This window comes from Leptonotus elevatus, chromosome 5 (genome assembly GCF_054856555.1).
Source record: "Leptonotus elevatus isolate MCC_2025b chromosome 5, RoL_Lele_1.0, whole genome shotgun sequence".
NCBI classification, from domain to species: domain Eukaryota; kingdom Metazoa; phylum Chordata; class Actinopteri; order Syngnathiformes; family Syngnathidae; genus Leptonotus; species Leptonotus elevatus.
The window spans coordinates 3,667,229-3,691,716 of NC_141243.1; the positions used below are offsets into that span (position 1 = coordinate 3,667,229).

The 24,488-nt window shown below is 41.7% G+C and overlaps 3 protein-coding genes across 12 annotated transcripts; 1 reads left to right on the plus strand and 2 right to left on the minus strand.

The window, feature by feature from the left end:
* Positions 1-248: 248 nt before the first annotated feature.
* On the minus strand, positions 249-7,347 carry poli (polymerase (DNA directed) iota). Of its 5 annotated transcripts, none has more exons than XM_086077118.1 (11): positions 6,963-7,347; positions 5,826-5,963; positions 5,614-5,736; positions 4,995-5,159; positions 4,263-4,400; positions 3,789-4,031; positions 3,467-3,645; positions 3,319-3,410; positions 2,849-2,982; positions 2,293-2,501; positions 249-1,402 (listed from the first exon to the last, which is right to left on the minus strand). In XM_086077118.1, exons 2-11 carry the CDS (start codon positions 5,920-5,922, stop codon positions 983-985), a joined length of 1,800 nt encoding a protein of 599 aa, XP_085933244.1. In that variant the 5' UTR covers positions 5,923-5,963; positions 6,963-7,347; the 3' UTR covers positions 249-982. The 5 variants fall into 5 exon arrangements, with proteins under 5 accessions (XP_085933244.1, XP_085933242.1, XP_085933240.1 ...); XM_086077116.1 differs by lacking the exon at positions 6,963-7,347 and adding an exon at positions 6,171-6,555; XM_086077114.1 differs by lacking the exon at positions 6,963-7,347 and adding an exon at positions 6,070-6,555.
* Positions 6,072-17,065, plus strand: LOC147173377 (uncharacterized). Of its 6 annotated transcripts, none has more exons than XR_015094931.1 (18): positions 6,072-6,459; positions 7,007-7,560; positions 7,960-8,346; positions 8,505-8,612; positions 9,185-9,470; positions 9,840-10,147; positions 11,217-11,360; positions 11,442-11,556; positions 11,631-11,699; positions 11,794-11,931; positions 12,028-12,141; positions 12,943-13,016; positions 13,081-13,185; positions 14,315-14,430; positions 14,486-14,624; positions 15,422-15,447; positions 16,493-16,613; positions 16,760-17,065. XR_015094931.1 is itself a non-coding variant. In XM_086077112.1 (18 exons), exons 1-18 carry the CDS (start codon positions 6,288-6,290, stop codon positions 16,843-16,845), a joined length of 2,955 nt encoding a protein of 984 aa, XP_085933238.1. In that variant the 5' UTR covers positions 6,073-6,287; the 3' UTR covers positions 16,846-17,065. The 6 variants fall into 6 exon arrangements, 4 of the variants coding, with proteins under 4 accessions (XP_085933237.1, XP_085933239.1, XP_085933238.1 ...); XR_015094932.1 differs by having other exon boundaries at positions 15,425-15,447; XM_086077112.1 differs by lacking the exon at positions 15,422-15,447 and having other exon boundaries at positions 6,073-6,459; positions 7,960-8,055; positions 8,137-8,346.
* Positions 17,066-17,596: 531 nt separating this feature from the next.
* Positions 17,597-21,679, minus strand: LOC147173378 (UDP-glucuronosyltransferase 2C1-like). The gene is made up of 6 exons (XM_086077125.1): positions 20,925-21,679; positions 19,809-19,957; positions 18,838-18,969; positions 18,679-18,766; positions 18,392-18,611; positions 17,597-18,120 (listed from the first exon to the last, which is right to left on the minus strand). The coding sequence occupies exons 1-6, from the start codon at positions 21,646-21,648 to the stop codon at positions 17,835-17,837; spliced, it is 1,599 nt and encodes a 532-aa protein (XP_085933251.1). The 5' UTR covers positions 21,649-21,679; the 3' UTR covers positions 17,597-17,834.
* Positions 21,680-24,488: the final 2,809 nt, after the last annotated feature.

The following is a 24,488-nucleotide window of genomic DNA, read 5'->3' on the forward strand; positions in this document are numbered from 1 at the left end:
AAAAAACAAAAAAACTGTGATGACAACCATAAAGCAGCAACATGAAGAATCCAATTAATTCAGTAGTAATGACAGAAATTTATTTTATCCAGCAGATGGTAATGTGTCTGTCAGGTGACTTTATGACAGTTAAGAATATTAATACAGCTATTAATGTTTAATGATGATTCCTAAATGTGAAAATGACACTTTTTCTTCCTTTTTACATGCATTCTAATCTATAAACAAGGGGAATCCAACAGCGCCAATTTATTTCCAATATACTCTTTATTTATATAAAAATGTGAAAAGTAAAATAAAAAATAAATAAATAAATCAGGAAAGCATTCGAAAAAGTGCTAGCCACACCAATGACTTGCCTGTTTATGCCCGAGAACAATGCGTCAGGAATTTGGGTCAGAATGCATCACGTGAACCTAAGCTGACTCATAAAAAGTCACATTGAACTTGACGTAACGATGCTGTGTTGTTGGAGGACATTTGAGGATAACTTCTCACATTTGCCGTCACAAGATAATATTCAATTAAATATACACAGAAATTAAAATGAAAGCTGTCTATATGTGAAAAAAAAAATATGAATGCTCCTGCAGATTTATCAAGAGCCTCATAAATAAAACAAACAAACAAATGAATCGGAGCCACCTTAACTGTTTACTATTTTCCTCCCACTGTCTGTTATTTGCTCCAAAACTATCATCTGTTTTTCTGCCCAGGCCATCTTGTGTCATCTTGGTGCCAAGAAACTAAGTTGAGGTGAGGTAAGGAGATTTGACAATATCTTGGGGCCAAGGAACTACACTGAAGAAAGCTGAGGTGCTTAATTTAGACGAGACGAGTGCTTCATTTGCTACGACCTTGTGGTGCTTGGGAATATATGTTAAGATTAGTTGAGGAGCTTCATTCAGAAAACATAGAGCTTGGACACAAATTTTCCTGGTAGGGCCCGGCCCCTTTTCACTGTACATCATTTATAGCTTCTCTAAGATGGTTTAAAATAATCCAACAAACTGTTGGCCTGGCATCCCCTTCCGGTGCCTTTCTTCTCTTTGGCTTCTCTCCCGGGCTTCCTGGAAACGGTGGGGATCTTCAGAACTGGCCTGCGCTGCTCCCACTCTCTCATCAGTTCCATCTGAAGGTTGGCCGGCAGCTGGGAAAACACCTGAGGGTCCACATTTGGGGGCAATCGATACGTCGCGGTGACGTCGGCGTCACCGCCGTACGAGCATGTGCTGCTGTGGGACGTCGTCACCGTCCGGGACGCCTCCGCAGGGACAGAAGAAGTGCTCTGTGTGGGTCTGGCCTGGGGTGAAGCCGCGTCACGGCTGGTCGGGCTCTTTGTGGTGTTCTCCGTCACACCGAGTGAGCAAAGATGATCACTTCCACTGGTAGGGGAGACAATCTAAAAGGAAGTCGGATTGAAAGATGGAAATATCATATTCTTGCTTTTTGGCTTCATTATTATTATTAGGCAAATATGAAAGTAGAAAGAAGGTTGAAAGTACAAGTTGAAGAATGTGTGAGTTTCAAAAATTCTTGTGGAGGTTGCAAATGGCACAATAATATTGATTAATAATTTGATAATTGAAATACTGATCGAGACATTTGCCAAAGGTTTTCTTGATAATGACCAAATCAGTTCATACTGTAATTTCTTGCATAAATAGCTGTAGGATTTACTGCCAAAAATTGTGCTTTTAGGCATTTTAGGTTGACTCGTTTTATTTTGTGTCAGTTAGAAAACATGGCAGTCTCTTAATTTTTCCATGGCTCTATGTGTATAATTTATGTATATTTTTCCATATTATAAATCATTGGAGTACTTATTTTTTTCCAACCATCCATTTTCAAATGTTTTTTTTTTAAGTAGTACACAAAGGTGGCAATCAAAGACCTTATTATAATTTGTCACAATAAGTTTCTTCGAAAACATCTGATCTCCATTCATGAAATTGGTTAGTTAACAATTCTTGGATTTTTTATTTTTATTTTTTAAAGTGGAACATGAATTGTTCACACCAGTGTTTGTAATTTCTTGTTTAGCGATTGTAACTAAAGCCCTCAAATTCTGCAATCAACCACGTAACACTGATATTATTCTTTTTTTTTGTGCTAAAATCTGTATTGGGTGTGCATATATATATATATGACAAAAATAATTTTTTTATTCTAATTTTTATGACTAAAATTGGTAAATCACATTTATTTGGCTGTCACACCACCACAGAGTGTAAGTGAAGGCAAAATGATCCGAACGGCAACATCATGCCGGGGTTACACTGTGAGTGCTACCTGGCTTTGAGCCGAGTTCTGGGGGGAGGCGCCGGGTGAAAAGAAGGAAGTGATGGAGCCTCTGGTGCTGGCGGCCGGCGCTGGCTTCTGCAGGTTGCTGAAACACACATTGATGAGGGTCAGGTGGAATGGCGCCGCCGTGTCCACCATTTTGGAGAAGAGCTTCATGGCCATGGTGAGCAGCTGGGCTGGGGCGTCGTCGCTGCTGGCTGAAATGGATCATGAGACGGATTGCAGGAAATGAAAAGCAGAGCAAAGACCTCTGCCAAGGCAAGTTTGATCAGCACCAAAATGTCCATTAAGCCACACTTCCTGTATGATTGAATGCTGAAATGTCCTTCACAATCCATATGGTTCTTACTCTGAGAAAAAAAAAATCTGTTGTTGTTTTTTTTTTTAATTTGTGACTATAATAATCAATAATTTGAATTTGAACCAACTTTTTTTTTTTTTTTTTAATATACGTTGGTATTCCTTGCTGTGTGTTGCAAAAATTAGAATCAGTATTTTTGTATCATGACAAATTTGGTGTAACTTGAAAGTCGATTCTTTTTACCCGAGGTGATCTTGTGGCCGATGTGATTGGGGATGGGACACTGGCGGCTCTCCCGACTGTACCACTTGTTGCTCGCCGAGAATTTACGAACTGAGAGGCGGAAGGTTTGCGGCTGCCTGCCGTCTTTGCGCATCCTGGATTTCCACACAAATGTATCAATTAAGATGAAGAACAACAGAAAAAACAGCCAATGAAATAACTTGAAATTGACATTGATAATAATAGAGATCTTAAAGAAATGAATGCATTTTTGAAAATTTTGATCAACAGAATTATTTATAACAAAAAATGTGATATGCCTTGATAGTATTGAGATTCCATTGTACCCCGCACAGACACCCTGTGCCGGATGTAGCAAAGCACCCCTACAACATCAGTGAACCACCTCCCCCATTTAACAGTAGGCACAGTGTTCTTTTTTCGGAAAACACAGACAAAATTGTTGGTACCCTTGAGGAAATGACTCTGACCTTTCCACCAGACTAGTCAGGAGCTGCTGAATCTTGTCCATGACTTCTTTCGCACTTGACATTTTCTTAAAGGAGTCTTCATCACTGAGAGACTAAAATCAGGTCATTAACATCGAGGGTGCAAACCGATGGCACGTTCCGCCGTTACCTGAGGGGCTCCGGTGGGATTGACGGGAGAGTCGTCCACGCCGAGGGACAGATTTTTCAGACGCGCCGCGCTCTGAGAACCCAATTCTTTTTCCAGCTCTGTCAGCGGAAAGAGTTGCAGGTCCCTGACACTGACCAATCCCAGTGCTTGGAGCCTTTTGGCCATTTGGTGTCCAACTCCTGAAGAAACACAACATTGTCTAATAAAGTTAACCGTTTTTTACACTTATATGACAACTCAAAATGGTAAAATTTTATGTTGTGTTATGTGCAACGCAGCCAATTTCGCATGACTTTTCAACATTTTATTTTAAAACACATACCTGGTATCTTACGGTGGCCGCTCAGGCTCCCCATGATGTCATCGACGTTTTCCGGCAGCAGTGTGGTTTGCTGGTTGGGCTTAAAAGTGCCCGATACCAGCTTGGCCAACAGCTTACTGGTGGCGACACCAGCGCAGCCAGTGAGGCCCAGTTGACAGCGGATGGCTTCCCTCAGCTCGGCGGCGACGTGCGACCCTAACGCCAACTCTGGGTGGATGCTGGCTTTAGCCTTTGCGGCTTCACCTGTGCATCAAAAACCATCACATTGTAGAAACAGAGGTACAGGAATCCGCCGTGAGTAACTGACAACCTGGAAAAACAATATAATCGCCTATATTAATCATTTAAACTATAAATATACCACCATCTATTAAGCACTTTAACATCATTAGCAGGTGAATAAGTCAATAGCAAACTACTGAATAAGAAATGATTACTGTAGTTTCAAGACTCAAGAGTTGTTTCGGGGCTTACTTGAAGTGCTGTAGACGTGACCTTGAAATGAGAACTCTGGTGTGCGTTGCAGCCGATTCTCTATCATCTTTGTGATGTCCACGAAGTTCTCATCGAAACCAAGCCTCTCTACCAATGGACAGAAGGACAGCAGCAGATCTTGTAGGAAGATGAAGAAAAAGAAAAACATTAACAGGCACTTCAATATACTTTGTATGTTAGAAAAAGTCATTTTGGATCCCAATCATGCATACAATTTCACCAGGGAACACAAAAACGGACACATTGTCAGGCATGTTACGTAACGTAATGAAGTAGCAATTGCATCTCCATCATTATGCACTGCACCTTGAGCTCCGATATCATCCTTTTTTTTTTTTTTTTTCTTTTTTTTTTCTAAGAGCTCAGTATTGTTCATTCGGAAATGTCATCATCATTGCTCTTTTTTTTTTTAAATATATATATATATATACACATATATATATATACATATATATATATATATATTATTTTTTTTTGTGTGTGTGGGTGAGTATGTGTATGTGCGTGCGTGCGTGCGTGCGTGTGTGTATTTGTTAGCTCACCAGAAAACCTATTAGAAAAAAATCTCATACCGTTCACCTAAATCGAACACCAGGAGACCCGAGGGGACCGAAGAAAACCAAGGAAGGTGAAATCCAGCACCGACCAGACACCCCCGCCTGGGACCACCCAGCTCCGATATCATCCAACAACCGTAGATGTGCAGCTTACCTGTCACTTGATATGACATTTCTCTGTAGTGCGTCAGGTCTTCTCCTTTCACCAGCACCAGCTGAGGACATTTCTGTTTGGCGTCGGTGACTGACATGAGCTTGGTGACACCCTGCTGTCTCGCCACATAGTTGCATGTGACTATGATGTACTTCTGCTGGATACCTGATTGTCAGAGAGAAACAACTTCAGAATTTTACATAGTTTTACATAATCACTGGACTGTAGGAGAGTCTTCAACACATTTTTTAAAATGAAATAATTTGTAAGTCCCCCATTGTTTTGTTTAAAATTGGTAAGACCACATTGTATTGGACATCTATAAATGTGAGGGATGCATTTTAGAGAGCGCTTCTTTTTTTGTCGATTCTTGATGGGTGCGCTTCATCGCGAGTGATAAGCAGAGCAGTCCGGAGATGATTTATGTACTTTTCCTGGACTCCAGAGACAAAGAAACGGATGAGCAAAAATATTTTCCTCTTTTGTGGTTTTTGACTGAGTGACTTCCTTCTTTGAAGAAAAAAACGACCACCACTTTGTGAGGTAAAGTTGTATGTTGACAATAGGGTTTTTTGTAATTTTAATAACTAGCCAACATAACATATACAATCCAACTTACCTAGAGGAACATCTCTCAATGCTGGGTTTCGGATCATTTCCACCTGAGCATAGAAGCAATCCAGGTCAAAATGCAAAATGACCCTGTGTGCAGGTGTTGGACTCTTGCTGATCAGGCTCGAGTCTGAAATTGTCATAACATGTCAGAAACATTTAGGTATTATATTATGTTTATATCGAAAGTACGATTATTGTGATGTTACTTTACTTTACCAGACGCTCGACTAGTTAGTGGCAAATCCGTTAAATGTTGTTTCCATTCAGTTTCATCCTCTTCCAATTCGTCCTCGCCGCTTTCCATTGCAAACATTTGTGAGTTGTAAACGTTGAAAATAGCCTCGATGCTTTTGCCTGTTGTTAGCAAGGGAAAGTGACTCGCCACAAAGTGAGAAACCAAAACCAACAGCGCCATCTTTCGAGAGGAGGACATTACTACAAGGCAATTGACAAACCTTACCTGACTTGCTGATAAATTGAAACCGTGTCATAATAACGCATAATATGTCGACATATAATAGTTTTAGCAACAACATATTAGATTTAAAAACATGCATTCACTTTTTAAAACCGCCGTCCATTGCGTCCCACGCATCCCGACTGCTATATAAGTCAAACCGCAACCTGGGCTTTCGGCAGCCAGTCCGTTAAACCGCCCCGCCAAGTAGTCGAGCAACGATGTTCCCGTCGTCCGGCCTCTTTACCCGGGTGCCCTGCCCTTTCCCCAATCGCTGCTGTGAACGGCCCCACTGCTGGTACAAACATGCCGACCAGGACGGTCGACGTTTGTTAGGATACTCATTGCCCCCTCCGTCATACTGGTCATCATTACCGCCAGTCGACCGAACAGGTGAGTAGCAAGTGTGCGTTAACATTAGCTTGATGCGCTAATTTGTTGTTTTTAAACGACGTGGGGATTTGAAAAAGTCAAAACTATTATAGTAATAGTTGGCCGTTATAAAATTATTGTTTTATTTATTTATTTATTTATTTATTTATTTATTTATTTATTGAAACGTGCCAAATAGAATTGATTATCAAGCTAATGTTTAACCAGGGCTTTTCAACTCTACCAAACCACGGGGGTGAGACTTCGGTCGGTCGATTTGGACCTGCCAAGTGCATGTCCACGAAAAGGGAAGCCACCGGCGGCCATTATACGTTGCCTAACTTGAATACTGTACAAACGGTCGATGCAAACAGTGAAGTTCGCTCTTTGCTAAGCTCTCATTACTCCATATACCGGGATCCTAGCGTAAAACACAAATATAACAGAAGTGTCAGTTCTATTTGTAAAACTGTACATACAACAAATGACGTGTATTTATAAATGTTCCAGCAAAGCATATTTACTTTATCCTTCAAATAACGGCTACAGTGTATTTTTGCCATCTCAGGTGCCCAAGATGGCATGCAGTCCAACTTTTGTGCGGCACAAGTTGTAGACCCTGCCAAAGACGAGTCCTTCCAAGAGCTTGAGAAAATCAACAAAAAGATCGAAACAGCCAAATATGAAGTAGAGCAGGAGCGAAGGAGGCTATCCGGCTACCGCACGGCAAAAGTATACCCCACCAAGGCAGCAGAAGAAAATGCAAATGGTGATTGGTATGTACATCCCAATGGTATCAAGGCACCCTCCCAATCCAGCAAGTACGTGCTTGACGACTCCAAGCCAAGGACCGACTTGGAATACGATCCCATGTCCAACTTCACAGCCGAATTTGGGTCATACAAGTCCTCTAGTAAGCCTCTAAAAGGGAAGGGGGTGCAAAAGAGTGATGTAAAAAAGCCACTTAGTCATCCAGTGGCACCGTACCGCTTTCCATCACCTGGGATAAAAGATGACTCCTACGATGATGGCAACCTGATAATAGACATGCAAGCATCGCCTAACAAGAAGTCGGCTCAAGCTCACTGTGATCCTGATACTTGCAGAAGACCAGTGCAGGAGGTTGGTACCCTTATTCTGGACCTTTTTTTTGTTTTTACAAGTTCTTTAGTTGCCTACAAACCCACCGACCTTAAACTTCAACAGGCCTTCCTACACGCACTTACCTCGCTCCATGCACAAATGTACACTCACATGCCTTGATTCCAACACTCTTAAACATCCAAACATACTCACAGTACCTACCTACTTAAACACCCCGATTTATTTTATTTTATTTTTATTATTATTATTATTATTTTTTACTTGAATACAATCAACCCTTAAATCTGTTTTTCACACATTAAATCCAGTTTGCACATCTTGCGGCCCTATTTACTGAATGAGAGTTGTTTAAATTAGATTCAAGTGGCCTAAAAAGCTTTTATATACTCTTAACGTTTAGCATCTTCTGCTCTGCAGAAAGCCCGCAGCGAAGACCGCGAAGAATCAGCTACAAATGTGATTGACCTGACTGAGTGTATGGTGGACCTCTATGGCAAGCGCCCCAATCCCGATGTTGGTGCTTTTCAGTCCTCGGAAAATGAAACCAAACAAGATCACACTTCAGACGAGGGCAACAAGCCAGTTTGTGTTCAGACAGAAATCCTCTCATCTCGCGAGGATCCTTTTTCATCGAAAGCAGCAGCCGCAGCAGCCAATAACGTCATCGTCATCACTTCCACCTCCGACGAGGATGAAGAGCTGGATATGGAGCTGTCTGACAGCGATCCTGTGGAGGAGTGCTACCGCATCTTCATGGAAGCCAACAACCAGGAAAATGCTGGCCAGGAGCAGCCAGAGGTGCCTGTAAGTTTGCTTAAAAAAAAAAAATGCTTACAATTATTCATGTTGACAGCATAAATATAAATAAATTATTCAGTTTGGATTCTAAAATAAAATGAGATGATGCAATAAAGTGAGTGAACTCTCGAAGTGCTAAGTCCTGTTGTTGTTGTTGTTGCTAGATGGAACCAAATGTGGTGAAACCCAACAAACCACCTGACATTCCGGCCATCAAACCCCAAGAACTGCCAGTGAAGAGGAGGATTGCGCACGAGTCCAAAGATACCGAGGTTCTACACTACACATGCTCACCTGTTTTGTTGGAAAACTCCACGAAAGCCCATTATAGATAGGGAAAGTAATGCCTTCAAGCAAGTCTGATTCATCTCAACTTAGGGAAGTGCTTTGCGTGTCATTGTGCACTTTACTGTGCATTTTTTTGCCCTCTCCAAAAGCAGTTGATCAAAGCGATTTGAATGATGGATGGATGGTCTTTTTTTCTTTCTTTAATGCATTAACATGTAAGCCTACAACATAAGATAAAGTGACATTTAAACGTCACCAGTGCTCACCACCCCCCAAAAAAGGAAAACAAAGTTTTCTTTTTTTTTTTTCTTTCTGTCTAAAAGTTATTTATTCATTAATGTATTTTAAAAATTTCAGCCAGTTAATTATCAGAATTTTATTCTGCCAAATCGGGCATTGGCCTTTTAAAAAGAAAAAAAAACTTATTGTCAGGCCCTAGTTTAAAAATTTCATAGGCAATTAGAAAACTTGACCCCCCACCCCACCCCCCATTACTTTTTAATAAATAAATAAATAAAAATTCCCTTCTGTATTTGTATTTTGTCTATTTTGACAGGTTGCAGCAGCGAAAAGGAGGCCGCAGCCTCAGGTTCTGGTTCCGCTACGAGCGCTGGTGACATCATCTCTGGCCTCTCAGCATGCCAGCGGTGTGCCCAAGACTCAGCACGTCCAGAAGAAGGCGGCCGTTTTGACGGCTGCGCTGAAAGGAGGTCAAGCGTTCCTCTCGTCCGTCGGCCAAAGGAAGCACGAAAGCTGGCCCGTGCCCGCTCCTCCTTCACTTCCTTGTCCTTCAACTCCTCCTGCAACAGCTGTCAACGCTTCACCTGCTACTCAACAGATGGGTAAAAATTACATTCAGTAATGCTTGATTGTGCTTTATAATACAATGAATACTGTTTGAGAACTACGCTTTTTACCAGAGGTGGGCATCGAGGGCCGGAGTCCTGCAGGTTTTGCATGTTGTCCTTCTCCAACACAGCTGATATATGATCAGCTCATCAGCAAGCTCTGCATAAGCCTGATAATGATCTTGTTGATTGGAATCAGCTTGTGCTGGAAGTGAGAAACCTCCAAAACCTGCAGGACTCCGGCCCTCGAGGACCGAGATTGCCCACCTCTGCTTTTTACTGTAGTTTTTATGAATTTTTCCAATGTAGAATGTCACCAAAAAATCAAAAATAAATGTGCAGTTACATTCTGTCTCCACGCAGAGTATGTCAACTACATCACCCTGGGCTCCACCGTCCTCAGTGTGGGAGACAACTTGCGCCTGATCCTCCCTCAGGGCACACTGCCCCTCAACTCCACTTCCAGCGACGTCACCTCAGTCATCACCCCCATCGGTCAAGCGCACCTGAGCAGCCCCGCCGCTTGGGAAAGTGTGAGCACATCAGCGCAGAGGTATCGCTCCACTGCGCCTTTGCTCATTCCCGCCGCTCCACTGAGAAGATCCCGGTCCTCCTCTGTGGTTGACATTCCAGATTCTGCCAGTAAAACACCCAGCCAAGCTGCGATTAAGGTAAGCGAGTAAAATTACTTTTGTTGTGTACGTGAGTAGATTTTTCTAATATTTGTGGATTCTACGTCTGATTTTATCAAAATAGGTTTGTTTTTTCATTGATGAATGACTAGATTTGTATATGGAAAAAGGTTAAAAAGTAAGCCCCCCCCCAAAAAAAATCTTGACAATATGTTCCATGCATCATAGTCTAAATATGGTGTTTGGTTAATATTGTGTTAGTGGAATATGATTTAAGCAGCAAAATCCAGCAGTTTTGATCAATATCAGAAGGCGGCCATTTTGTCACTTGCTAAAGGGTGAAAATGACATCATAGTTGTTCGCAGGTAACAACCAAACACAGCTCAGCTTCAGAAAACGGGTGAGCTGTGATTGGTTGTTGCCTGAGCAACTTTGATGTCATTTTCAGTTCACAGCAAAATTTCTGCCCCCTGAGATGCACTCCTATTACACAAATGTAATATTAATCCGTGTCATGTTTGCGAGTAAGGTCATATACAACATATTGTCAAGAAATGTTTAAGGTTGACTTCCCCTTTAAGTGCAGAAAAGCTATTCTCATTGTGCCAAGTTATCAAATGGTACAAACTTTCAGTACTTTAGCCAACTTTTTGGAGGTTTGAATGGGAAAATATGGCTAAAATGTTAGCACTGAAAACTAGGGGTACACCGATCACAATTTTCTGGCCGATCTCCGATTTTTTTCTTTTTTCTTTATTTTTAAAGTCTGTCCTGCCGATCTTTATTTTTTTTCATAACTAGCAGCATACACCCTCAGAGTTCCAATCTTATTTTATTGGAAAACATTGAACAATATCTGTGCAATAATTCAAATGGTTTGTTTTAACTGCAAATTAAGTCGTTTTCTGAAATAAAAATTAAAAGCATATTAGTCATCTCAGCAGAAGAGGACAGTGGCTGACTTTTTCAGACCTCTGAGGAGGGAGATGAGATCGGTTTATATTTAAGGGATCGGCCGATCACCGATTCCCCCAAAACGAAGGAAATCGGGGCCGATCGATTGGTGCGCCCCTACTGAAAATGAAAATTGTATTTTTCTGTGAAAAGCCAGCAGCCACTAAGCGAAAAGCCAAGCAGCAGAGCGAGGCTGCCAAAGACAAAGTGCCCCATGATATTCGACAGCGCTATGTCAGCCAGTTCACGGAGGCGTTCCTCGACACGTCTGCCAATATTGACGAGGCCTTCAAGAAGGTCATCTTGTCGCTCGCTGCGAATGTGACACTCCATGACGAAGTCCCCGGCGTGATGGTTTTGTCCTGTTGTGGTCGACAGGCCCTGGTTGAGGAGAAAACGGTGTACAATCGCAGTGTCAACGAACTGAAGTATCTCAGCGTGGCTGTGAATGCACTGAAGAGGTTGAAAAAGCAGAATTCCGCCACCTCAAGAGGTGAGGAACACTTGCAAGCGAATTTGTAAAATGTGAAGATGCGTTTTCTGGACTGATATTTTTTTCCGACTTAGATGAGAATGTCAACAGCAAAAACGCTAAAGGAAATATTCCACTAAACCGGAAGCAGCTCAAAGGAAATGGTGCATGTCACTCAATAGTACATATAACTTGCCTGAAGGGAGACTTGTGCATACACTGCGGTACCATAACTTCAAATGTTACTTTCCCTGGCAGATGACGCTTCTTTGTATGAGATTTTATGCGATTACGTTCTGAGTGAGGAGCAGCTGATTGACAGTAACTATCCTGTCCAACACCCCGGGAAATCCAGCTCAGCTGTTGTTTTCGCCAACAAGAAGAGCACTAACGACCGTAAGCTCCCAAACATGAACTGACTATTGTCGTCACAAGAGGGCGCACTTTAGCTGCAGCTCATGACATCTTCATAAGTGCTCCTTTTCTGAATAGCCCTGAAGAGGATTTGCTGTCGGTGCGGAGCCACGTACTCTGTGAACAAGGCGGGCAAACACATCCGAACGGAAGAGTGCAACTATCACTATGGGAAAGGAGTGGAGAGCAGAGGTAAGAGCGCAGTGGTTGCCAAACTGGGGTCTATGAGCCATCATATCTGGGTTAGTACAATAAATGATTTATAGAAGTGTAAATGGCAAAATAATGAGCGTTGTTTTTAAAAAATCAAATCAAATATGACCTTCTTCCCTTAAAACTGTGTTTTAGGATCAACACTTTATCTTGGGAAAAATTACTTCTCAAAATAATTATTTGTTGTAGAAGATTACAGCCCCCCCCCCCCCCCTACTTTAAAATTAAGACTATTTTCAATAATACAACTTTTTGTATTTGAAAAGTAATTAATTGGAAGAATTGAATAATGAACAAAAGGCACATTTTGTTTGCGAATGTAATTCAATTTTTTTTTTAGGAGAATAAAAGGTGTATTACTGAGATGTATTTTTCAAACTATTTTACCATCTGATTTTCTTATGGGGAAAAATACATGTATCATAACATACCAGTTTTATTTTTATTTTATTTAAAAAATTTTTTTTAATAAACTACTCTTTTTTTTTTTTTTCTGTGGAAAAAATACAACTATTCTCATATTCCCCCCCCCCCCCCCCCCCCCCCCCCCCCCCCCCCCCTCTACAATAAACCAAATCGGAATTCATTATCAGAACAATGTGATTTTCTTAAATGGACAACTTTTATGTTCCCATGGCATTCAGGGGTACAGTTTTTATTTTTATTAAGAGTTCCTTGGAAAACAGCCTTTGACTCAAAAAGTTTCGGAACCTTTTCATTAGTTTGCTGTCTTTGACATAATGGAATACAGTATCTTGATGCTGTGTGTAACCGCCACAGTGCCAGGTGGGGTGGAGACTCGCTATAGCTGCTGCCAGGGAGTCATGGGAGCACCCGGTTGTCAAATCTTTAAGGTGAGACACCAGTTGACACAAGACCTGGCAGCACACTTTTATTAATCTGTCTCGTCCTCTACAGTTGCATGTGCACGATACCATTGCCATGGATGGATTTGTAACAACCAACCCCAGACGTCCTGCAGATAGCAGTTGCCCCGGTGTCTATGCGTTGGACTGTGAAATGGTGACTTCTTTTAATTCACTCAAAGTATAAAAAAAATACAAAATGTTTTGTTTTTTAATCCTGTCGTCTCTTTCTGGGTGTACTGGCTTCCTCCCACATTCCAAAAACATGTATGTTAGGTTTATTTAGGACTTTGAAGTTGTGAGTAGATGCAAGTAGGAATATTTATTTACCGTATTAAAAGGTGCAGTCTCGGTAACGGGTGCCATTTCTGTATTCAACACACACGTAAGGCGCACCGCACTATTGGGCGCAGGCAAGGTTAAACATACGCTAGCATGCATGCTAATGTATGTTTTTAAAAAGGCAGCGTAGCAAAACTAAGTTTGGTTGTACTTTTATTGAAGTATTTAACAATGTAAATGGTGACTTTGGTTGTACTTAAAGTATTTAATAATGTACTCTCGTTACTTTTGATCAATCCTCATCCACAAATCCTTCATAGTCCTCTGTCTGAAACTAACACCTGGTCTAGTTCTCCATCAAACACACCAGGTTCCCTCTCGTCATAGTATTGTCAGTCTCGTTCCCATGCGGATCCTCAGAAATGATGCCGTCATTTGCGAAAGGTCGATTAATGCAAGCAGACGCGTTTAGCCCAAGCATGCACAATTAATTCACAAATTGTGGCGTAACTCGCTTTAGCAGTTCCATAAAACGAAAGCGGTAAACGCCAACATCCTTATAAACTGGAAACCTGGCCCTGATTGAAGACTGGCAGGCATGAGAAACTGAAAGACTCGCGTCGTCTTTCGGATTCTCAAGCCTGCCAATCCTCAACCAGGGCCGGTATTCCTGTACGTAAGCAACATGTCGGCGAGAAATGCCGAAGTCTCACAACAACCTTTACAGATTTTGGAACTTTATGCACGCAAAAGGTGCACCTCACTATTAGGCGCACTGTTGATTTTTGAGAATATTTAAGACTTAAGTGCGCCTTTTTATAGTTGTGAAAATACGATATGTTTTGTCCATGTGCCCTGCAATTGTCTGGCTACCAATCAAGAGTACAGAAAACCCTCGCATAGTCAAGTTTTGAACTCTGAAATTCTTCAACTATAGAGAATTTTTTTTTTGTTAGCACAGAATTGTTTCTAATGAGTGAAGTACTTTCTCCTTGTGTTGTCAGTGTTACACCATTCACGGGCTGGAGCTGTCACGAGTGACTGTAGTGAACTCGAGCCTCCAAGTGGTCTACGACACGTTTGTCAAGCCTCACAGCGAGGTCATCGACTATAACACCAGGTAATGAGCTCGAAACGAGAAACTTCAGACAATCTGCTGACATGGCACTTTGTAGGTTTTCAGGTATCAGCGAGGAGGATATGGAGGGCAATGACACATCCCTCGCCGAGGTTCAGAAGATATTGTTGAGTTTCATCAGCGCTGACACCGTTCTGATTGGGCATTGCTTGGAGACAGATCTCTTTGCCTTGAAGGTGACGCTGGGAAGCTTGGAAAGTTGTATTTTTTATTTTTATATATATATATATAAATGTGCCGCGCAAACTACTTCAATATGCACCTTCTAATTAGATTTTTGAAAAAATACCGCTAACCTCACTAGCCAGATTGATAATTGTGATTCACTCAAGGGAGTTCTTCATATTATCAATCTGGAACTTCACTCTGATGATCCGTTCAGGAAAGTAGGGACATTCTGCACAATACTTCGAGCTGATGGGATGATGCGGCATCTTTGTTTTGACCAATCACGGCAACGGATCAGCATTTTTAAATTGGGTTTTGTCTTTGGAAAAAAAAAAAAGGCACTAACATCTTTACCAGATAAAAAAGTGCGTCTTGCTGTTCAATATTCAAATGTAATTCTGCGAGAACAGAATTAATTGCATCCATTAACATCCATTCGTCTGTTAGGTTTGTTTCCCCTGTGCCATCGGCGCGTCTTTGTTTCGTCCCACTCTAAACAGCGCCTGATTGGTCCGACCTAAAAAAGGTTGGTTGCGAACGTATCAGAGGGAGCGGAACAAGATGTATTCTCGTAGTAATTGTGAGAATTCAGCTTGCCGGCAAGGTTAAACTACCGCACCTGAGGAGAAAAACAAGCGAAATGATGCCGAAGGGATGGATGTCTTGTATCTTTTTATTATTATTTTTTTTTTTTTACGAGAATTTTGGCAAGCATAATTCCATTTTCTTCCACTTCTGTTTTGTAATTTGTGAGCAAATCTAGCATTTGTCCTTTGAGTACCCTAATATTGTATTTTTTTTTTAGCAGAGAGGAATGGATGCCAAGAAGTGGTATGGCTTATTTGTTTTGATACCATTTGTTCTCACTAAGGAAATGCCAACAATAACATACTGAACTGTGATGTTGGTGAGCGGGGGGGTACTATGGCATTTTCTCATTCCGTTCTCATGTGCTTGCTAAAAATGTTGTAAATAAGTCATTTAGTAACTTATACGTATACCGCTCAAATGCAGACTGAACTGTTAGCAGTAAAAATTAGGCCCATCACCACATTAATGGAAAGCTTACCTGCCCTAAATTTGTTACTATGCAAGTCACAATCTATTACAAAATATTTATTTTTCCGTGAGTATAGTATGACAGTACTTGGAATTACATTTTTGATGTCACCATTCAGTTATGGCCCACTCTTCAGCATGTTGGCCTCAATTTTTTTTTCTTTTTTTCTTTTTTTTTTTTAACTCACTGTGACCAAAGTTAACACTGGACATTTGCTATTGGAAGCTACCACAAAGTTGTGTTATGAGTAATCGCCCTTGGCAATACTAATGGCAGAAAGTGAGACCAGAAGTCATTATTTTTAATCATTGTCATCATACTCTTAAATGATTGGGGATATTTGGGCTTTGTTCAGGTTTTTTTTTCAACTGTCTTGCTGTTATCTAACAAGGAGCTGAGCGACAAAATTCAGCCATTGGACGGGCCACTAAATTTCTTGGGCTTTAACAGTTAAACATTACCTTTTTAACATTGAGGGCCTTCTACAAGATGTTTTTGGAGAGAACTGGCCACTGAGCTCAGTAGTGTCATCGGCAGGTTGCAACAAAGATGCCAGAAGAGTCCCAAAGGCATAGAAGTGGACTTGCTTGAAAAATGTTAATGGATCAAACGCCTGTTCTGAATTTTGCCGTTCTGCCTTGTTCGAGAACAGCAAGTTGTATCAGTTAGACTTGTGTATAAAAGTCAAATGAAGTCGCCCTATGGTGTGTTACTAATCATCAAATTGCACCTGAATAACATTTTGTGATTAGCGATAATCTGCCACCGCTAGTGATGGATGCTACAGGGCGGTCTGGTGCTCTCTCACACTTGTAGTTGCTCCACGGCACGGTGGTGGACACGGCAGCGGTCTTCCCACACCGCCTGGGCCCCCCACACAGGCTGAGCCTCAGCAGCCTCACGGCAGAGCACCTGACCAGGATCATCCAAGAGAGCGGTGGGTCTCTCTTGGATAAACCGCATCCTCTGACTGCCCATCATCTTGTTGTCAAATGAAGGAGTAGTTTTAGGCTTAGAGCGAGTCTGCTGATAAAGATGGCCTCCTGTCCTGTGTCAGTCTAAAAATGTTCTTGTCTCTCCCAGTGTGTGGCCACGACACGGCAGAAGACGCCACCGCCTGCATGGAGCTTATGTTGCTGAAGGGCAAAGACGGCAAAGTGAAAAAATGATGGAAATAACACAACACCCCCCCCCCCCCCGACCCCCATTTCAATTGGTTAAAAATCTTTAGCATGTTGCTTTGTGTGCTGATGAACTTTATTTTGCTCAGCTTTATATTGTTTTTGCGTTTATAAGCTATGAAACTGCACTTAACTATAAAGACATGCCTGAAGACAGAGGAGGGGTGGGGCTTCATTGTTATTTCTAAGTAAAAACAAAAAACACTGACATTTTGTCTTTTTTTGTTAATTGGAGTCAGCCAATGAGCTGCCAGCTTTTAATGAGCTCAGGTGGTTGAAATGCAAATGCCACATCTGTGAGGCTTGTGATTGGCTACCGGTTCTGCTTGTCATGCAGTGTGTTTTATTTCATTTTGATTTTAACCATATTAAGTTTAATGTCGAAAAAAATTGTAATTTTTTTTCTTTGTGATACAAATTAATACCACAAGTCAATTTTATGTGGTCCATACATTGATTAGTTATCAACCTGCATCATTAAGTACACTTGTTTTAGCGTTTGCTGCCGCCATCAGTCTAAAGTTTGCGTAAACCCCAAAAATTTTGACTCGACTGAACGCCGTCACCGTCTGTATGGTCATCATTGAGGCATGTTGTTTCTAATAGTATGTAAAAAAAAAATTATTTTTCTCTTATTTTACAGCTCTTGCATTCGTTTTCTTGTGCCCCGGTGAGTGGACAATTCCGAACATCTGGGCTTTTCTGATATCTGCTTTCAGAAAACAAATGCTGTCTTACATTGCTTTTGCCTGTGACTAGCATACAAACCAGGCATATTTTTATAGTAGTCAAATGACATTTCGAAATCAAAAATAATGCTCACAAATCAAATCACAACGATCCAAAGTCAAATGCTTTTCAATGAGCGGAGAGCATCCTTTCACCGAGTAAGACCGCCATTTTGATTTGTGACGTAACCTCGGTCGTCCTAATTGTCCTAAACATACAAAGTCATAGCACGAACTCCACTGTTTCCATTACTCAGCCTTCTTCTTTGTCTTCCTCTTTCGTCCGCAGCATTTACGCAAGCAGCACCGGCACGCCTGAACGAAGAGGAAAATGGACAGCAGGACGACGGCGAGCAGGAACCCGGCAACGTCCAGGCTGTGGTACTGGTACCAGGTGAGCTCGTGGGCTTGTACCCTGAGGTGCTTGGCGCCCTTATGTCTCATGGTGAACTCGATCCAGAACACGGCCTCCTCCAGGGCGCTCATGGGTCGGTCGTGGTGGATGACAGACAGACGCATGGCGTTCTCTTTGTACCTGTCGACATGGGGGGATACAGGTTAACAGTTATGATGGGAAAGTGACTTTTTAATAGCTTTTATCCAAATAATTTCTTTTACTATCAAGTTTTTTTCTATCACTAAAGAAAAAGATGTGACTGTGAATTTTCAAATAAGCGTGGGATTACTGTAAAAATCAGTCTTTAGTAAAAATAACAAATACATGACATGCTTAATTGTGTATAAAAAGAGGTCCAATTTGCTGAAAGTAAACATAAAAAAAAAAAACAAGGAGTTTAAAAACGTACGACTTGTCATCAATGACAGTCCTGACGGCGCGGCTGAGGTCCTCGGACGACATGAAGTTGAAGTCCACGGTGACGGCGGCACCCTTGGCCTTCATGTGCATCATATTGTCGGGCTGGTCAGCGAACATGGGAATTCCCACCATGGGCACCCCGTGGTAGATGGCCTCGTAAATGCCGTTGGTGCCGCCGTGAGTGATGAAGGCTCGCGTCTTGGGATGACCTGGAACGGGCGCAGGCTTGAATTCTAATGATTTGTCCGATCAGGCGCGTGAGGAAAATAGACTAACCGAGCAGGTCATTCTGCGGGATCCAGTCGTATAGTCTTGTGTTGGGAGCCAACGTAGCTGGTTTTTCTCCGCTGTATCGCCACAGCACCTACAAACAATAATTAAAATGCAACATTATTGTTATTCATGCAGGTGTATGGTTTTCAAGGTCAACCCAACCTTTTGGGGGATCTGAGCAAGGCCTGCAGCGATTATGTTGGCCTTCTCGCTGCTGACGTTTTTGACCATGGATCCCAGAGTGAAGACCACAATGCCGTCGTCACCGGAGCTCTGCACAAACTCTTCCATGTCCTGAACAGAAGAAGAAAACTAAACAGCGGAGCCTTCAAAGGTGAAACACAATTATTTTCAACTTGCACGAATTCAGATGTCTTCCGATAGGAATCAGGCCTCTTCCGAATGTGGATTAAATCCGATAGATGTCGGGTATGTGCTGATGTGAGTAAATGCGCAGATGGGATATGCGGTGAACCCCCTCATGAGTGTCGGTTGCTTGAGAATTTTCGCTATTTGTGGCTAGACTCAGTCCCAATCCCTTCTGTAACCCATCAATACCAACTTGAAGTCATCAAAATACATCGATTGCGTAATAACAAAAATCGTTAGCATGATAGCATAATTGCCAACTCATTTTTGAACATTTTGAGCAAATGAGAAAAAAACACATCAAATTTAACAAACGAGAAAAGTCCAGTTTCCTGGATTCTACCTTTGCCGATTACAACTAAGAGTCTCTATGCAGACATTAAGAAAAATAAAAAAGACGACACAATTTTTAGCAAGTGCATTGGTATTTTTGGGGGGCTATTAGGTTGATGAAATGAACACATTTAAAAATACCTGCTGTAAATCTAGACTACATCGAAAACAGCAATTAAATATGGTCTAAATATGTGCCACTCAAAACATAAAAAATGGAATACCGGCATTAAATCAGAATTGAATTTGGACTTGCAGTGTTAAGCCATCCTAAAATAAAGTACAGTACAACATGCTAGGAAAAAGGTGGTCAGTTTGAGCTAGTCCCAGGAGATTTCCGGGCACAACATTATTATTTTTTTTTTAGTCCGTTTCAAATGTCCAACCTGCTGTGGACTGTACAAAGAATACCTAATCAGCTCTTGACCTACCGCTGGTAACGCTGTGGCGGGTCTGCAATGGATCCCGCCAACATACTTGAAGTTGGGCAGGAAAGGACGAGGATAGTCAAAATCCCAATAAGTCCTTATCAGCCAAATGTCTGCCCTGCCCACTAACTCGCAGGCACTGGTGGGCGTGCCTGTCAACAAAAGGACAAAAACGTTGTGGCATACTGTCAGCAAACATGCATTCCGCTAAAAAGAAGGGGGGGAGGCACAATATTAATTTTAGTAAAATTATTCGCCATTCGACGGGAAATTTTGACTTTGCAAGACTTCTTAAAACAAGTAAATATCTACGGATATCTTAAAACTAATGTACGGTATCTATCCTATCTGCATGAATTATGATATTTCTATTTTTAAACTAAACTTACTCATAACAGCAATAAAATCCCAATACAGCCTTGTTAAGGTTTTTAATTTTTTTTTAATAAATTGCGTTTAATCACTTTTTTCTACTTCTGCTTCCCCTTTTTTTTTTTTTTTTTTCAAAGCTTGTAACAGATATTTACTTGAGTAAAATCTTGTAATTAATGTAAAATCATCAAATATAATTCTTCTTTGAAATACAGCTGTTAAACAAAACGATCACAATGGGCTCTATATTTGAATTTGGCTCTGCAAATTGCATAAATTACTTTAGAGTACTCCATCAAGCAGTTAAATCAGAAAGTAAAATGACCTACAGTCCATGCTTATTCATCTTCCCGCCAGTGACTCCTCCAAATTTGGCTGCACACTGAGTTAACTGAGTTAATTGTTTTTTTTTGTTGTTGTTTTTTTGTAACGCTTTAATAAGTTTAAATTAATATTCAGAGTTAACGCTTTAATTTAATTAAAAAAAAAAAAAAAAAACACAAGGAATTCATCTCTGGTAGTTTAAGCCACATGAGTAGTACAGTAACAAGCTTCTATAACAAAAAGAACATTTAGGACGTAACACATAAGCAAACATAGTCTTTACATAATGTAAGGTTAGGGTACCATTAGCTGTACTGATTCAGAGAGTCCATCTATTGCGCAATAATTATGTCAACAATGACAGTCATGCAGATGATGCAATGAATCGTCACACAACCTGAAGTGTAGAGTAGTGCAACTTACCTTTGAACTCTGTGTAGTATTTATCCACTTCTGACCAAAGGGATATTTCGATCATGACATCATTCAAGGCGTAGAAGAGGAAGTTCCACATTCTCTCGGAGAAGCTCATCTTGTCGGTCAGTTTGCTCATGACGGCGGGCACGAAAGATGGCGGGGAAGGCAGCTGGCCGCAGTACCGCTCAAAATTGTACACCATGGAGAAGCGCAGCGAGAAGACCAGCGGGATGCCCAGTATCTCGGCCACCAGCTCGCTGCCCACGTAAATGGGGTCCGCCAGGACGAGGTCATAGTTCCCCTCCTTCAGCTTGGTCATGATGTCGTCCGACCTCACCACGCCATCCAGATACTTCAGCGTGTATTGCAGGTCCTGCTTCATCATGGTCAGGAATTTGGCGTAGAGCTCAAAGTAGTTCATGTAGTCAATTTCGTAAATGGAAAAGGCGAGGAACTCCTCCATGAAGCTCTCCATTTCCTCCACGGAGACGGACACGTTGAAGGGCAAGTAGCGGAAGCGGGACTGGTCGCTCGCCTTCATGAAGAGCGAAGCGCTGGGAATCAGGACGGTCACCTGGTGCCCGTGGTCCACCAGCGCCTCCAGCACGGGCTTCATGTTGATCCAGTGGCTGGCCTCCGTGTACCACACCAAGATGCGCCCACCCTCGGCGCCCGTCGCCGCGCCCAGCAGCAGTAGTAGGGCACAAAGCGGGAGCCCCTTGCCCGGCATCGTCACGCCAGTGTGTAACGTTGGCGTGACCCCAAAGCCTTTTTAAACAAGCTGCTCGTAGAAAATCATTAACTCGACAAAGCTGAACTCTGCCTTGTAGTTGGACTCATAACAAGGGCTTACAGGTAAAAGTTGATGACTGTAAAGGCGCATCTCGGGTCAGCTCAAGGATCTCGCGGGATTCTTTGGATACACCAAAACTCAAGTCCAAGGGACAAACAAAACAACTTTTGTTTGCTTCAGCCACGCCAGCAATATATCAAATAATATAATATAATATTTGACACTCCGCGACATCGACAACTCAAGCGGTATCTTAATTGAGTTAATTATTAGTTAAAAGGCGGTAGCGTGTCATCCACAATTTCTTATGTGTCAAAGGGAACAATAAATCACTGCAACTACACCTAATGATTAAACTTTGACTGCCATGCTGCACCCACATTAAAAGTTCGGCTTTATACAGTAGTAAGGATGTAGCAATGCCTAAAAATTAGGATCTAGTTCAAATCTCAGTTTTGACACACGGTTTGTTTGCAAGATTTTTTTCTTTTGCTTTCATTCTGTTAAAATTTGACATGTCCACCCAAAGCACGGGTCAGTAAAAACTATTGCCTGCGAGGGCGGAGTGCGGGATTTTTTTTCTTTCTTCTTAAGGGTGCTACTGGCGGAGTTTTTACGGCCTATAAAATATTACAACACATTTTCACCAAGATGTAAATGCTTTCAAATTGGAGACATTTTGAAAAAGGACATAATATCCCCCAAATATAGCAATTGCAGTTCAATATTTATTTTTTTCAAAGGCCCTCTTCCAATGTTTTTTTTTTTTTTTTTTTAAACTAAACACAAGCCATAAATGAACCTGTACTATGATCAGATTTATTCATCTTTTGTTCTTTTAGGTTAGGCTTGTGCTAAAATAAAGGCAAACGGACCATGAATTAATAGGGGAGAAAGTGTATCTACTTATATTGGAGTTAATTAAATTACTAAACACTTTCATTTGCAGTCTTTCGAGGGGTTCACGATGACAACTTCTCATGGTTCTAACAATCAAGTGTGGCGTAAACATCCTCTAAATCAGATTACGACGATAATGCAAACAAATCTGAAACTTTAGCACTTCAACTTTAAACGTATCAAAATGGTATTAAATATTCAAAATAAATGTATAAATATGAAAAAAATTAAGAAAAATTCTCCATTTTGATGTCAATTTGAATTCAATTAATTTAGGGTGGGCTGAGAACTCTCCTCCCATCTCCATTTATACTTTTTTCCTGAGTCAAACATGGGCAGCTGATTTCAGAGCGCTGCAGAGGTCATAGGGGTCTGGCTCGATGTGAATGAGGGTGGGGTGGTCCGAGTTTGACGGGGGTACCGAAGAGGGGCAGCGACGTTAGCCTTCAGCAGGCGCTGTTGTTTTTACTGGAAAGTGTCACCTCAAGCTAAAGAGGGGTTCCTTCTCAAAGCTTCCTCTCTCCTCCCCCTCATTAGCATTGTAGATTTGTTTTTAGCGCTGCATTCAGGAGCGTGTGGAAAAAACAATACACATTTGAATATAGTAATCCCACACTGTTTGCACAGAATAGGGAATGAGTCCTGCCGCAAATACAGCGAGAAAAACGCTATTTGGAATTGGCTTTTCCAGTAATTATCAAACTTTTTAGACCAAGTATGACCTTAAAAAAACAACAACTTTATTTTGTTATTTTTTTTTAAGTACATGTACACAGTTTGAACATTAATACTGCATTTAATATGAATTTGGGGTTGAAGGAAGCCTGTATAGTTAAATAATTCCGTTGAAATGTATTGCACATAAAAATTGTACCCAAGTAAATGTCTAAAAACAAATAGATATATATAGCCTATATGATGACCACCGTATAGATCCAATACAACTCAACTTTTCCCTGTTAAATGTGCCTCGTAATTTTCCTTGACATTCCTCCCCTGGCCGCCGGACCGAGGGGGTTACAGCGTTTTGCTTTTTGAAGTAGACATTTGCATAATCAGATTAGGACGTGTGATTGTCAGCCGTCTCTGCCATCACGGGGTGCTCCAGAGGAAAGAGGGTCTTGTCCAGCCCAACAATGGACCAGAACTCCTACCCGGGCACCCCACCCCACCCTGCAATCTTGCACCTGCATCCATCCCACTCAGCCGCCCGGAATATGGAGGGCGTCGGGAGCGCACGAGAGTAGTTGGTGGTGGGGGGGGGGGGGACGGGGGGTGTCGGGTTGAGCTGGGATATTTAAATGCGGCGAGTGTGAATTGGCTTTGAGGGGATAAAGAGCTCAGGGGCCTATCGGCTGGCGCCCAAAAACTCCAGAAATTCTTTTCTCCAGCGGGGAGAGCGAGGGGGCTGCCTGCACTGATCTGGCCCATTGTGATAACGGATTCAGGCGGCGTGCGCGACGCTGATAAGGAAAAGCGCTCTCAATAGACGATTACCCGCACGCACACTTGGGAGAGAATAGTCAATCAGGCGCTCGGTGGAGGCAACCCGGACACGTTTTCGTTATTGTCACTCTTTCGCCATTTTGCTAATGCGCGCGCGCTGTAAATAAAATGCATCGGCGTAATGCGCCAAAGCTCGACAATGTTAAAAACGGTGCAACAGTGAGCAGAGGAGTTGACGTCCCCACGGAAAACGTTCCTTATTAATAGTTTGGAATGTAGATTTAAGACCAACTATGATCCCAAAAAAGAGTTTAAGATCATTCGGACCTCGTCTTACATCGTTACATTTCAAATTAAATGGCTTACAAATGACTGGTGAAGTCTATCCATCATTTTCCTAGCAACTCGATACCTATTTAGACTCGACTTTG